At 41.5% G+C, this 15,350-nt stretch overlaps 2 protein-coding genes across 3 annotated transcripts in view; one reads left to right on the forward strand and one right to left on the reverse strand.

Moving 5' to 3' along the window:
- Positions 1-1,493: 1,493 nt before the first annotated feature.
- On the reverse strand, positions 1,494-12,289 carry YBEY (ybeY metalloendoribonuclease). 2 transcript variants are annotated; one of them, XM_073633704.1, is made up of 5 exons: positions 12,159-12,289; positions 9,312-9,525; positions 9,079-9,210; positions 2,754-2,822; positions 1,499-2,390 (listed from the first exon to the last, which is right to left on the reverse strand). In XM_073633704.1, the coding sequence occupies exons 2-5, from the start codon at positions 9,519-9,521 to the stop codon at positions 2,298-2,300; spliced, it is 504 nt and encodes a 167-aa protein (XP_073489805.1). In that variant the 5' UTR covers positions 9,522-9,525; positions 12,159-12,289; the 3' UTR covers positions 1,499-2,297. The 2 variants fall into 2 exon arrangements, with proteins under 2 accessions (XP_073489806.1, XP_073489805.1); XM_073633705.1 differs by lacking the exon at positions 12,159-12,289 and having other exon boundaries at positions 1,494-2,390; positions 9,312-9,521.
- A 24-nt stretch (positions 12,290-12,313) lies between these two features.
- The window catches only part of MCM3AP (minichromosome maintenance complex component 3 associated protein), a 129,812-nt gene continuing 126,775 nt past the window's right edge, over positions 12,314-15,350 (forward strand). Inside the window, exon 1 of the mRNA XM_073633706.1 lies at positions 12,314-12,369. The gene's annotated coding sequence lies outside the window, so the exon portion shown is untranslated. The remainder of the gene's footprint in view (positions 12,370-15,350) is intronic.

Genomic DNA, 15,350 nt, shown 5'->3' on the forward strand with positions numbered 1-15,350 from the left:
GTAAAAATTTACAAGTTGGGCCCAATTAGCCATTTTCCCTCCCCGGTGTCATGTGACTCATTAGCGTTACAAGGTCTCAGGTGTGAATGGGGAGCAGGTGTGTTAAATTTGGTGTTATCGCTCTCAGTCTCTCATACTGGTCACTGGAAGTTCAACGTGGCACCTCATGACAAAGAACTCTCTGAGGATCTGAAAAAAAAATTGTTGCTCTACATAAAGATGGCCTAGGCTATAAGAAGATTGCCAAGACCCTGAAACTGAGCTGCAGCACGGTGGCCCATATAGACCATATAGCGGTTTAACAGGACAGGTTCCACTCAGAACAGGCCTCGCCATGGTTGACCAAAGGAGTTGAGTGCACGTGCTCAGTGTCATATCCAGAGGTTGTCTTTGAGAAATAGACGTTTGAGTGCTGCCAGCATTGCTGCAGAGGATAAAGGGTGGGGGGGTCAGCCTGTCAGTGCTCAGACCACACACTGCACACTGCATGAAATTGGTCTGTATGGCTGTCTTCCCAGAAGGAAGCCTCTTCTAATGATGATGCACAAGAAAGCCCGCAAACAGTTTGCTGAAGACAAGCAGACTAAGGACATGGATTACTGGAACCATGTCCTGTAGTCTGATGATACCCAGATAAACTTATTTGGTTCAGATGGTGTAAAGCTTGTGTGGGGGCAACCAGGTGAGACGTACAAAGACAAGTGTGTCTTGCCTACAGTCAAGCATGGTGGTGGGAGTGTCATGGTCTGGGGCTGCATGAGTGCTGCCGGCACTGGGGAGCTACAGTTCATTGAGGGAACCATGAATGCCATCATGTACTGTGACATACTAAATCAGAGCATGATACCCTCCCTTAGGAAACTGGGCCGCAGGACAGTATTCAAACATGATAATGACCCCAAACACACCTCCAAGACGACCACTGCCTTGCTAAAAAAGCTGAGGGTAAAGGCGATGGACTGGCCAAGCATGTCTCCAGACCTAAGCCCTATTGAGCATCTGTGGGCATCCTCAAACAGAAGGTGGAGGAGCGCAAGGTCTCTAACATCCACCAGCTCCGTGATGTTGTCATGGAGGAGTGGAAGAGGACTCCAGTGGCAACCTGTGAAGCTCTGGGGAACTCCATGCCCAAGAGGGTTAAGGCAGTGCTGGAAAATAATGGTGGCCACACAAAATATTGACACTTTGGGTCCAATTTGGACATTTTAACTTAGGGGTGTACTCACTTTTGTTGCCAGCGGTTTTGACATTAATGGCTGTGTGTTGAGTTCGTTTGAGGGGACAGCAAATTTACACTGTTATACAAGCTGTACACTCACTACTTTACATTGTAGCAAAGTGTCATTTCTTCAGTGTTGTCACATGAAAAGATATAATAAAATATTTACAAAAAAGTGAGGGGTGTACTCACTTTTGTGAGATGCTGTATATAAATACCCTTCTTCCACCAATAAAAAAAGACAATGCTGTCATTTTTATTGGTGGAAGAAGGGTATTTATATTTGTGTGTAATTTTTTATACTATTTTCCCCTGGTAACCACTTTAGGATCCCCAGGCTTCAGATGAACTCCCGATTTCGGCGACGATTTCACAGACATCTGTGCGGGTTTCTACACAGATATCAATGGAAATCGCAAAAAGTAATACAGAAACGCAAATGCAGCATCGCACCGATTAGGATGGTGCCATTGCCGGCAAAATGTCAAGACGCACCAATGTGAACCAGGGCTTAAAGTCATTTTTGCTGTAATATTTGGCAAAGACATTGCTATATCTTTGGACAGGTCTGTTTTTTTCGTGTTAGAGAATAGCCATTGTCATTCTCTGATGTTCTTGAAAGTGTCACTCTGGTATCCATCTGTCAAACCTTCAAATTTATGACATCCCTCTTAGCTCAAGTTCCACACCCTTGTAAGAATATTTGTCTATTCATAATCCCATTCTGTCTTGCAAATATTTGAGCCAAAGATATCTCTAAAAATAAAATTGTGAATAAGCAAAGTATCCCCACTACATATGACATATGTTCTAACAAGGGATCAGACCATTGCGATATGATGTTGGACCTGAGCTGGCAAGGATAAGCAGTTTGCAGAGGCACCAGTGAAGTGCAGTACATTTGATGATTCGGATAAGAAAGAATTTACCAACCATAAAAAACTCAAGGGCATCTGCTTGTCCGTGATATTTACACTTTACTATGTACAAAGATGTAAAAAAAATGCATTTCTTTGTGTATGAGCACTTAAAAAAGCAACTCCACACAGAAATGTTACAGTTACAGATAACTCCATTACTAGTGGTCAAAATGGTTTGTGGTCAATGGCTTTAATGCAGATCCAGTGGCTTTATTTATTTCACACAGAATCTCATTTTCTTTATCAAACATCTGTTGGCAAAAAAAGAAAAAAAAAAAAGAATATTTGATTGGTATACCATTAAATATTTATATTGAACACAGAACAAATAAAATTACAAAAATATGCAGTATAAAATATAATTCTCATGTAAATTATCATAGATATTAGTAGTTAAGAGATTTTTGTGGCCTAAGTTGCTGCACATAACAAGCAGGCAGAATGTACTTCTAATGAACTAGGATGTGCAGAAAAAACAAAACAAAATTAAATAGGGTTCAACCTGAGCTACAACAAAGTGTGTATCATTTTTTTTGAGCTGTAAAATGTTAAATTTCAGGATGTGCCATTTTCATGCTTTTGTATTTTTTTTTTTTTTGTGTGCATACACCAACCTGTCTCCAGTCTTCTTGTCTGTCATGAGTATAGCCAAGAAGATGACAAAGGCCATGTACTGCTGTCACCTGACAGAGAAAACACCCAAGAAGTATAAGTCATATGTCATATGTTTATTTATTTATTTATTTTTTTTTACGTATATGTGAACCCTTACCCGTTCAATTTAAAATGGCAATGAAAGACAAAACATTTTGTTCTTAGCTGCATAAGGAGCTTAGAGAGGTGGAGGTGGAGAAAGAGCAGTACACTGATCTTCTCAGTGAATTGCTGTGCAGGGGTGGGGCATGTAAGCACAAGTCTGATCATTGGAGGACAGTCAGGCTGAGCATCTAGCACAGTCAGCAAACTGACCACACAGATAGATGTGCTCTCATGCCTAGCGTGGTGAGTTTCAGATAGGAAAGCAGGAATACCAGGTATTTCACACAAAGGAAGAAATACAAAGAGAACAGGATACTTTTTCATAGAAGTACATGGTACAATAGACACATATCAGGTATATGGGGGGGTAACATACTCTTTAATGACTCCAAATTACATTTAGTAACATGTTAGAAGTAGTAGTATTTACAGTATACAATCCCAATTCCAGAAAAGTGAGAATGCTATATAAAATCTACATAAAAACAGAATGCAATGATTTGCAAATCTCATAACTCATATTTTATTCATAATAGAAAACCTATAAAATGTTTCAACTGAGAAAATTGACCATTTTTTTTGTAATTCTTTATTTAGACATTGTGCATTTACAAAAGAGTGTGCCATTACTACAATAAACAATAAATGTGAGCAAGAGCTCTACAAAGAACCAGCAATAGCTCGCAAGAGCACAACCTGGCGGTAACTTTCCAGTATCTGATAACACTAGACAAAGTACATAATGTCATGAGAGACTGGCAAGATACCAAACAAATAAACTGAAAATGAGGGGTAATGATCCCAAAATACATAATGTACGAGTTTGAACATTTTAAAATAGACTATTTTAAGAAAAAAAATAAGGTAATTTTGAAATTGATGGCAGCAACACATCACAAAAAAGTTGGAAAAGAAGTTTACCACGGTGTAGCTTCCCCTCTTCTTTTAACAACACTCTGTAAACATCTGGGAACAGAGGAAACTAGTTGCTGGAATTTTGGGAGAGGAATGTTGTCCTATTCTTGCCTAATATAGGATTCTAACTAATCAATAGTCCTGGGTGTTCTCTGTCGTATTTTTGTTTCAAGATGAGCCAAATATTTTCAGTTGGTGAAAGGTTTGGACTGCAGGCAGGCCAGTTAAGCACCTGGACTCTTTTACAACAAAGCCAAACTGTTGTCATAGATGCAGTTTAGCATTATCCTGCTGAAATATGCAAGACCTTCCTTGAAAAAGGCATTGTCTGGATGGGAGCATATGCTGCTCTAAAGCCTGGATTTATCTTTCAGCATTGATTGTGCCTTTCCAGATGTGCATGCTACCCATTTTATATGCATTTATGCACATCCATACCATCGGAGAAGCAGGCTTTTGAACTGAGCACTGGTTATAAGCCAGAAGGCCCCTTTCCTCTTTAGTCCGGATGATGTGGCACCGATGGTTGCCAAAATGAATTTACAATTTTGGATTCGTCTGACCACAGAACAGTTTTCAACTTTGTAACAGACCATTTTAAATGAGCTTTGGTCCAGAGAAGATGGTGGCATTTCTGAATCATGTTCAGATTAACCCCTACTGAAGAAGTCAGTAGGGGTTAATACGCGTCTAGGGGACGGAGCCTGCGTATTGACGTTACATCGCGGCCATCTTGAGACATATTGTCTCTGAAATGTGTTTTCAGCTTACACGGCTTTCAGAGCCATCTTTGTGAGTTTTATACCTTACCTTTTTTATATATTATTAAACATTTTAAGCGGAGAGCACTAGATTCTGCCTTCCTTCTTTTGCATATCTATCATATCTGGTGAGATGATCAGGGTTTTTGACCCATGGAAATAAGCGATTTGAAGTAGAAAAGTGATTACCAGCACCATGCCAGCCCTCTATTATACCCAAGGGGGAACACTGCTGATTTGATGAGGTGAGGTGAGCAGCCTGTGAGACTGGTGGAGGAAAGCACAAGTATATTGGATTTTTGCACTGTTGATGTATTGATTTTTTTTTAATTCACTTCAATCAGTCACAGATACACTATACAAACTTTCAGCAATATCGATTATCATTTTTAGTTCCACTTTTATTATTATTGATGTTTCTTTATAGCGTAGCACTGTCTATTGATTATTTGCACCTTTTAAATGAAGTGAGTACACTTGTTAGTGATAGCAGCTATTATTAATTATTCAAAATTTGTTTATACCACTTTATTTCACAAGATTGCGCAGATTGATATTCACTTTATACTCTATTGTAGTGAGCCCTTGTAGAAAGCCAACTCGGCAGTCACCAGGGCACGTAGTCTGAGCCCCAGCCTGCTTTATCACCAGGGCTCTTGATGGTGGTGATGAACTTGCAGCAAACTGGGTTGCGGCACCCAGGTACGCCAAGCTGATAATGTGGAAACCACTTGCGTGTGTAGAGTACAGATGGCATGAGACAGAAGGGGATCTGGAAAATGAGCCGAAGTCAGAACAGATGGCAGGCAAGTGAAAACGGTAGACGAAGCAGAGGTCGGTACTCGGGTAATCAGGCTCAGAATGCAAGCAATACAAGGCAAACCAGGAGCACAGAGAAACTATGAAGTTGCAAAGGCAAAACAAGGCTGCACTAAGCATGTCTATATATTGGGAAGCAGAGTGGGAGGCAGGCCAGGAAGTGATAGAAGGGAAAGGGATACAAATCTACAATAGAGTAGGCGATGCCTATAGGTGAACACAAAAGCCAGCAGCACATGTGAATGGAATCACAGATCAAGCAGAATCTCTGCAGCAAGGAGGTAAGAATTAAACAAACAGAAACCCGCAGGCTAGACTGAGACACAGAGATGTCCTCATCTTTGCATGACAGAGCTTTAACTTGCACTTTTGGATGTCAATGTGAATTGTGTTCACAGACAGTGAAGTCCAGCAGTGAAGTCCATTACAGAATTATAACCTGTTTTTAATGCAGTGCCATCTAAAGGACCCAAAGATTAAAAGCATCCAATATTGCGTTTCGTCCTTGTCCTTTGCGCACAGAGGTTTCTCCAGATTCTCTGAATCTTTTGATGATATTATGTACTGTAGATGATAATATATAAAGTCTTTACAATTTTACATTGAGGAACATTATTCTGAAATTGTTTGACAATTTTTTGATGCAACTTTTCACAAATTGGTGAACCTCTGCCCATCTTTACTTCTGAGACACTCTGACTCTCCAAGATGCTCTTTTTATACCCAATCATGTTACTGACCTGTTGCCAATTAACTTAATTAGTTGCAAAATGTTCTCCCTTGTTAGTACCACTTAATTTACCAGCTTTTTGTTGCCCTGTCCCAACTTTTTTGAGATGTGTTGCTGCCATCAATTTCAAAATTACCTTATTTCTTTCTTAAAAACGGCACATTTTCTTAAATTTTAAATTTGTATATGTTTTCTTTTGCAAATAAAATATGGGTTTATGAGATTTTGAAATCATTGCATTCTGTTTTAAAGCAGATTTTACACAGCGTCCCAACTTTGTTTTTTTAAATTGAGGTTGTATATCAACTACAATTCAGTCACCTTGCCTTTCTAATATCTTCTTAGATTAAATGGGAGGCCCCACTTTTTCAGCAGCTTTCAAGTAGCACTGTACTAATGCCCAACAATTTATGCAGTGTTGCTTAACACCCCATGACAAAACAATGGATGTATGAAAATGTATGCAGAATCAAAAGAAGCTGTGATCAAGTATTTAAAGTGAACCTGTGTTCACACTATGCACACTAAAGCATTTACATTTGTTAAACAAGCTGTAAAAGTATTTCAAAACAAGCTCTTATTAAATGTGGTTGTAATCCTAAACAAAAAAGAAAAAAAAAAAAAAAAAAAAAAAAAAAAAGGATCCCGTTCCTTTAAGGCATGCTGTATAGCACAGTGCTTGTGCTATGTAATCTTTCTCTTCCTAACTTGTAAAAAACCTGGTTGATCCTGCCAGTTCCTGTGTCCCTCAGCCTCTGTTGACCACGGTGTTGAGCTGTTGAGCCCTGATTACCGTGGTCTGTTTACGTGCCTCCAACATCCGCTGCTGTGCTCTGAGAGTCTCTCCCCTCCCTCCCTGTCATCATGAGAGCGGCTGTCCTTCCACCCCTCCAGCTGCTATTCAGCTGCATTATGCAGCTAATATACATGTATCCCCTCCGGGCATACTGCCATCCACTACAGTGGGTTTGTTTTTTAAAAATGAAAAGGCTAAACATCTTTTGTCACACCGTAGCTGTGCGTTCACATGATCCCCCTGTGCTGGCCGACCCCGATCTATGAAGAGAAGCAGGAGGGGCCGAGATCTCCCTGTGCTGGCCGGCTGAGGGAATCTCGGCCCCTCCCGCTTCTCTCCATAGATTGGGGCTGGTCAGCACAGTGGGATCACATGACCACACAGCTGCGGTGTGACAAAAGGTATTTAGCCTTTTCATTTAAAAAAAAACCCCAAAAAAACACAGTAGTGGATGGCAGAATGCCTGGAGGGGATACATGTAAAGTCACATATTGACTTTACAATCACTTTAAAGTGGATGTAAACCCAATTCCTGAAATTCGACTTAGGCACATCTATCTGTAATGTTTACTTATCTCTCTCCAGAGCCCTGAGTCCTGTGTCTTTCTGCTGTTTCATTCCTCTGTTATCAGCATGATAACGTCTGACAGGAGATAAAAGCAAATAGAAAAAAGGTCTTGCGAGCCACAACGGATAAATGCCTATAAATTAGAAATGATGATGATAACTAGCTGCAGAGGCAGATCATGTTTCATAACTGTGCAATAGTGAAATAAATAAATATGTGCGTTGCGCTAGGAAAAAAAAAAAATATATATATATTTATCTAAAGTGAGTAACTCAAATAAAAAACTTGTATGTAAGAAATTCAAAAAAAATATATTACCAATAAATAAATAATGAGCAATAAACTCCTAAGTGACAATCGGTGATAATAATTAAAGTGCAATGTGCATATATAATATCGCTGAAACCAGTGCACTTCATCAGAGATCCCCCTGATGAAGACACGTGATCCCTGTGTCAAACACGCGTAGAGGAGGGGCCAGGACGGAGCTGGCAGCATGGAGTTGTATCGAGGAGAGGAGCATACCATACTACACACCATATCGGCGGTTTTATATCTTTTGAAAGCCTGAAACAGAGTGGTGTACTTACACACCTGTTGAATGTGAGTACCCCAGTGTGGGGAGTGTGTTTTTTAAATAAATCCTTAGGTTATTATATATATTTTTTTGAATTTCTTACATACAAGTTTTTTATTTGAGTTACTCACTTTAGATAAATATATATATATTTTTTCCTAGGAGATAAAAGCAGCCTGAGATTTGTGTCGGAAAGGTTGCTAGAAATAGATTAGCAGAGAGCTTGTCTTGTCAAAGCACAGCTCTGAAAGTATCTTCGTTGTTCTGCCTATGTGAAGTGGGGGGCTATGCCTTTCCTCTAATCAGCTGTCACACAGTGTAAGCCAAGAATCCACACCCAGTGCTGAATGAGGAAGTAAAAATTTTAACACGATGTAAGAATTCTAAAGAATATATAAAGTTGAAGACAGCAGATATACATGTAAAACTTTTGTAGGGAGATTTGTTTCATCCCTGTGTATCATCTGAGGCTGTTCACTTCACTGGGTGTGGGAGAGGGTTTACATCCACTTTAACTTCCGTGACTACGGGCACTGTGGAGAAATTCATCCTCAAACTTCTCTGCAGATTCACTGAAATCTTAGATTTTTTCTATGGGGAAAAAAATTTCAGCAGCCTGCCAACCTTATAATGTAACAATTAGCAGGTGTTTAATCTTTGAGAATGAATAACTTCATAATACAAGCAGCTAGCGATGGCTTCTTTGAAACTCTTAGTACTTGTTGAGAATATGTAAATAAGTCAATATCCACAGACTGGGCACAGGTCCAATTTAAATTCAAACGTCAGCCAAAATGGTTTATTTTTTTCTATTTATGGACCCTCATCCAATCCTGGAGACTGAGGATGGCCAGATTATACATACATGCTTGATTGACCTGTTAGGTCTTTGGGTGGCTTTAGATTTTTGCTGGCAATAATGCTGTAATAATCCCTTCAGTGTTGGCAAGTGTTTCCATTCACATCTTTATCAAATGTTGCCCATTTATGAATAACACATGATATATAATTCACCGTTAGGATGCTGTTAAAAGCCTCTTGTGTTTCCTGACATTGTTTATATATGAATTCAACACCGAGGTAGATATCACCCAGATTATATTCATCTTGAAATGATGGCTTGGGCAGAAATTCAGGATGGAGATCCTACAAGTATGCAAACACAAAATACATATAGCATAGAACAAAAATGGAAACTATCAGAATAAAATGTCTGTGATTCTAGAAAATGTTGCTTAGTTTTATACCTCGTGAAATGGGAATGACAGTACATCTGTTGCGGTGTCTTTTTTTCTATAAGTTTTATTCAGGTGTCTAATCTTGGCATCATTGACACATATCACACCCACATCAAAATGCCTCACACTAAGGCAACTTCTAGCAATCTCTAGATTCTTGCGCAATGGAGCTCTGCGAAAATGGACCACGCGCTGCAGATTCCGTATGAGTAGAGACATCAGTCTATAAAAGACAAAAAAAGCTATATTGTAGAATAGCCACACTACATACTATGCTAAGAAGAGTAGATGTCACAATCTGAATGCTATTGACAACTACACCTTTTGAACGTTTATGGGCCTTGTGGCTCATAAGCGCCTCTCGAATGGGCATCAACAGACCCATACAAGTCCACAGAGAGTTTTTATAAACTAGATTTAAAAATGAAGCCTGTGGCACAATTTTATAACAAACAAGTTTCCCAGCACACTAAAGCCAGCCATAGACGGTTTGAATCTTGGCCGGTTCAGCAGGAATTGGCCAAGATTCGAACCATGTATGGGCAGGCTAATTATACATAAGTTGATTGATTATATTAGGTACAACCAGCCTGCCGAATTTTACATGTGATTATTGCCATGACATAGACATCCCAGGAAGCAGTTCACAAAATCTTGCGCATGCCCACCGCTGCAGGGTATCCGCTATATTACTGCTAGGGACCTGAGCCATTTCTACGCATTGGATGTTGGACAAGAAGGCCTGGCTAACAGTCCCTGCTCTAATTCATCCCAAAGGTGTTGAAGTCAGGACTCTGTGCAGGCCAGTCAAGTTCCTCCACCCCAAACTCGCGCATCCATGTCTTTATGGACCTTGCTATGTGCACTGGTGCGCAGTCATGTTGGAACAGGAAGGGGTCATCCTCAAACTGTTACCACAAAGTTGGGAGCGTGAAATAGTCCAAAATGTCTTAGTATGGTGACACCTTAAGAATTCCCTTCACTGAAACTAAGGGGCCAAGCCCAACCCCTGAAAAACAACCCCACACCATAATCCCCTCTCCACCAAATGATTTGGACCTGTGTACAAAGCAAGGTCCACAAAGACATGGATGAGTGTGTTTGGGGTCGAGTAACTTGACTGGGCTGCACAGAGTCCTCACCTCAACACAAGAAGAGTTGAAGCTGTTATAGCTGCAAAGGGTGGGCCAACTCAATATTGAACCCTACGGACTAAGACTGGGATGTCATTAAAGTTCATGTGCGTGTAAAGGCAGGTGTCCCAATACTTTTGAAAATATAGTGTATGTCATTTGGAGGCAGGACACCGATCCTGAGCTTTAGGCACTGGAGAAAAGAACACAGCGACAGAAATCATGGAGCAGCCTAGTCATGCCCAGACTGTAATAAGGGTATGTAGGCATTTTGTGCATGCACCTATGATGTGCAGCACCAGGACTTACACACATCGCTGACAATGATCTACACGAGTGGGCATGGGGGTGGGGTGGTAAAAACAGGTGGCTGAGCCGATCCCCACTTCCCATCCAAATTTTAACATACAGCCTGACAGGCACTGTGGCGTGATGCTTCGCTATGTGTTTCTGTGCTGTATAAAAACATTGCTGATTATACCTTATATCAGAGCGTCTCCCGGCGCTCACGTGACTCCTCGGCTCTCTCCGGCTGACAGCTATAGTGGGCGGGGCCGAGCACTGCCGCTGACTTCAGCCTGGAGGAGGGGAGGGTATAATCTGCAATTTTTTTTACACAGCACAGGCACTGGGGCACATAGCATTATATAACAGAGGGAATGGCATGCTTATACAATAGATATGAGAGCAGCAGGAAGGGAGGATTGTGGAGTGGACGGAGCTGACAGGCAGGGAGGGGAGGAGGACACAGGAGGACACAGGAGAGCTGCGGATGACAGATAAACTGACCATGGTGTCAGAGGTCAGCAGCCATGATAAACCGTGGTCAGTTTACAGAGGGGAGGGCATAGCCAGGCAGGATCAGCCAGGTATTTCAGGTGATATGGGGAGGGGCCAAATTACACAGCACACGCACTGTGCTGTATAACATGCTTTAAAGAGCTTGTAAACCCTTACAATCCACTTTTTACTACAGATAAGCCTATAGTAAGGCTTACCTGTAGCTACCCTGGATATCTCCTAAACTTGCACGGTTTAGGAGATATCCCCTGTATCAGCATGTGCCGACGTCATCGGCACATGCGCACTGAAGCAATGGCTCGTTCGTGCCGTTCCAGCATGCGCGGGAGTGACGTCATCGTGGCTCCGGCCGATCACAGTGCTCAGATATACTCAGAAATAACTCTGGGGGCGATGTCACCAGCCAGACCAGTGTATGGGGACCACTGTAGGGGATTCAATCTAAGGTGAGTATTTCATAATGAGCTAGTATGCTATGCATACTAGCTCATTATGCCTTTGTCATGCAGGTTTATTTTTTATTTTTTTTAGTGGAATGGGTTTACAGCCACTTTAAGGGGACAGGATCCATTTTTTGTTTTTAGGATAACAAACACTTTAAAGATCCAGGGGGCGGTGGCAAGAAGGGGTAAAAGAAAAAAAAAAAAAAAACAGGTGTTGGTAGTGCCCCCTGAATGTGGCTATACTGCCCTCTGAAAAGCGAACCACAACAGATCTCTTTTCAGAGGGAGGTAAGCATTACCACTTGTCTGAAATAACATTAAAACATTCGTATGTTCTGCTTTCTAACAGAATCTAGAATGTTTATATTTCACAGATCTCAGTCTAAAGACCACTATGGCACACTTCTCACTAGAGGAATAAGTGCATTATACACTTTTCTTTTGTGTTTAGCTTATTATTTTAATGGTTGTCACTTAACTGTACAATAAAGACGCTTCACTTGCTCAGTGCTCCTCTCTCCGATCTGTGAGCTGCAGGACTCCCTCCATCTTCTGCCAGCAGGAGGCGGGAACATTCTGCCACCGGAACTTTTGTTGCAGCTCAGTGACCGGGGAACAACTTATCCAGATGGACAGGAAGTGTTTTTGACGGAAGAGGAAGCAGGGTTGAGCTTGTTTATACGAATGGAGGTGAGTGCCAGTGAAGGGAATTACAGAGATGTTGTTTTGAAAGGTGTGAGCTGTGAATGACTGGATTGTGGTGGCTGCAGTTTTTGCTGTGAGCCCGGGGGAGTGTACTGGCGTTTCTGGTAAGATGAACGGATGTTTTCTGCGCTTGTTGAAAATGTTCTTAGCCTGATAAAAGTAAACACGTTCTGCCACCACAGACTGGTGAGGTCTAATATCTCTCTCTCTTTCTATCTTTGTTTTGGGGTTTAGATGCTGTATATTAAGAATGATTTCAGAAATAGAAGTGTTACATTTTTATATGTTAACAAAATGAAAAGTAAATGAGGAGAAATCCAAATCAATTCGATATTTGGTGTGAGCGCCCTTTGCCCTCAAAACTGCATCAGTTCTGTTTTTGATCACCAATCTTCCATAAAAAAACAAAAACACTTCTGGGTCCCACTGGTTTCTGCCAATTCTGTGCTGATGGCACTGCTGGATATCTTCCGATGTTGAAGGGAAATAAGCATAATGTTTCATCTCCTCCATTAACCAGTTCCGGACCACCCACCGCACATTTACTGCTGCAGGGCGGCCCAGCTGCGCGAAACAGCGTACCTGTTCATGCTTCCTGGTCTGGGACGCATGCACCGTCATGACCCGCTCCCGCTGTGATTGGACGCAGCGGGAGCCAGTCAGCGGGTCCGGGGGGGGGGCTGCGACGGCCACCCGCGATCATTGTGGGTGGTGGGGGATTGACAGAATGGTGGTCTGTAAACTAGGCAGACTGTCGTTCTGTCACAGAGAGAGATCCGTGATTCCTACTAATCAGGAACACAGATCTCTCTCTTTGTCTAGTGTCGACATTCCTCACACAGAAAGCACATTTAACCCTTTGATTGCCCCTGATGTTAACCCCTTCCCTGCCAGTGTCAGTACAGTGACAGTGCATTTTTTTTTTTTAGCACTGATCTCTGTATTGGTGTCACTTAGTGTCCAATTTGTCTGCCACAAGCTTGCAGTCCTGCTAAAATTTGCTAATCGTCACCATTACTAGTAAAAAGATAAATAAAAAGTCCCTAAATCTATCCCATAGTTTGTAGACGTGATAACTTTTGCGCAAACCAATCTATGCTGATTGGGATTTTTTTTTTACCAAAAATATGTAGCAGAATACAAATTGACCTAAATTCATGATGAAATTAGTTGTGTTTTTTTTTTTTTTTAATTGGATATGTAAAGGGGGGAAAAAAAAAAGCGCACAGGTAATGAAATACCACCAAAAGAAAGTTATATTTGTGGGAAAAAAAAGGACATTTTTATTTGAGTACAGTGTCGCACCACCGCGCAATTGTCAGTTAACCTCCCCTGGCAGTATGATTGTCAGATTTTTGCGTCTCAAAGTGGTACATTATTTTGCATGGAAATTTGGCATTTTATATTGTAGGCCTGTAATTCTTATGCCGCGTACACACGAGCGGACTTTACGGCATACTTTGCCCAGCAGACTTTTCGACGGATTTTCCGAATGAACGGACTTGCCTACACACGATCAACCAAAGTCCGACGGATTCGTACGTGATGACGTACGACCGGACTAAAACAAGGAAGTTCATAGCCAGTAGCAAATAGCTGCCCTAGCCTCGGTTTTTGTCCGTCGGACTAGCATACAGACGAGCGGACTTTTCGACCGGACTCGAGTCTGCCGGATAGATTTGAAACATGTTTCAAATCGAAGTCCATCAAACTTTTGATAAAACAAAGTCCGCTGGAGCCCACACAGGATCGAATTGTCCGACGAAATCCGGTACGCCGGACCAAGTATGCCGTAAAGTCCGATCGTGTATACGCGTCATTAGGAATAACTCACTTAAAACTGTCCAAACCAGAGTCTAGTAAACATTCCGGGTATAATAAAGTTTGAAACCCAAAATCATAAATTATAATATAACTATAAATATAACAAATAATAACATTTATTCAATAATGTAATCAAATCAAAAATACTGAAATTTGCTCAGTGGCAAAAATGTCCTTACTTTCAGTGTTTTATGATGAATTTCCCCACAAATCTCTATCGCTCAATTCTGCAAGTAATTATAATTTACTATCATTGTTTTCTAGCTGGTCTAAAACTGCTTTTTGGGACACTTTTTGGTTGCTATGGACAATCTCCAGTTTCCAGGCAGAAAGAACAGTATATATAATATAAAACTGCATGCAGGGCAATGGACAAAGCACTAGGGACAAAAGGAATGTGAAATGATTTGATACAGTAATGTAATCTATAAGATTACAGTGTACTGTATGTGTTTTGCACCTCTTCGAATTTGGCGCCGGGCTTCATCCCCGTTCGTTGTAAAGCTCGTATGCAATGGAGCCCAACACATGGTACATCGGGGGGAGGACATCGCAGGATCCTGGGGACAGGGTAAGTAACTTTCCCAGGATACCATGATGCCATCCTGAGTGTGGCTAGCAGTTACCGCATTTGGTAATGAAAATTCACCCCGAGCCAATCTCAGGATTACCGCCAGGAAGGGTAAAGTAACGCAGTGCCGTATCGCAAAAAATGGCCTGGTCATTAAGGGGGTAAAGCCTCCCGGGGTTAAAGTGGAACTCTGGCTGACCTCCCCATTTTTTATTTTTTAAGTAAAGCTGCTGTGCCACTTTAATGGCATTAATCCCTCTTATTAATGTATTGTGCAGTATTCATGAAGCATATGCTACCCTTTTTGGTTCTGAAAGTAACTTGTGCATCAAATTCAGGTAGCTCCAAAATGCACCACTTTGTGATGCAAACGAATGTGCCAAATTCAAAATAAAATACAGACAGTTCATATCTTTTTTAAGTGGAGCTAATTAACCTGTTGACTGCCCGCCGCAGTTGTACTGCGGCAGGTTGGCTCTCCTGCGCGAATCGCCATCATTGTACGTCTGCAGGCGCAGTTGCAGGTGGGTGTGCCAGCTGCGGGAACGTGCCCGTGGGCCGGGCGGACTCT

This window comes from Aquarana catesbeiana, linkage group LG06 (assembly GCF_042186555.1).
Source record: "Aquarana catesbeiana isolate 2022-GZ linkage group LG06, ASM4218655v1, whole genome shotgun sequence".
Classification (NCBI taxonomy): Eukaryota; Metazoa; Chordata; class Amphibia; order Anura; family Ranidae; genus Aquarana; species Aquarana catesbeiana.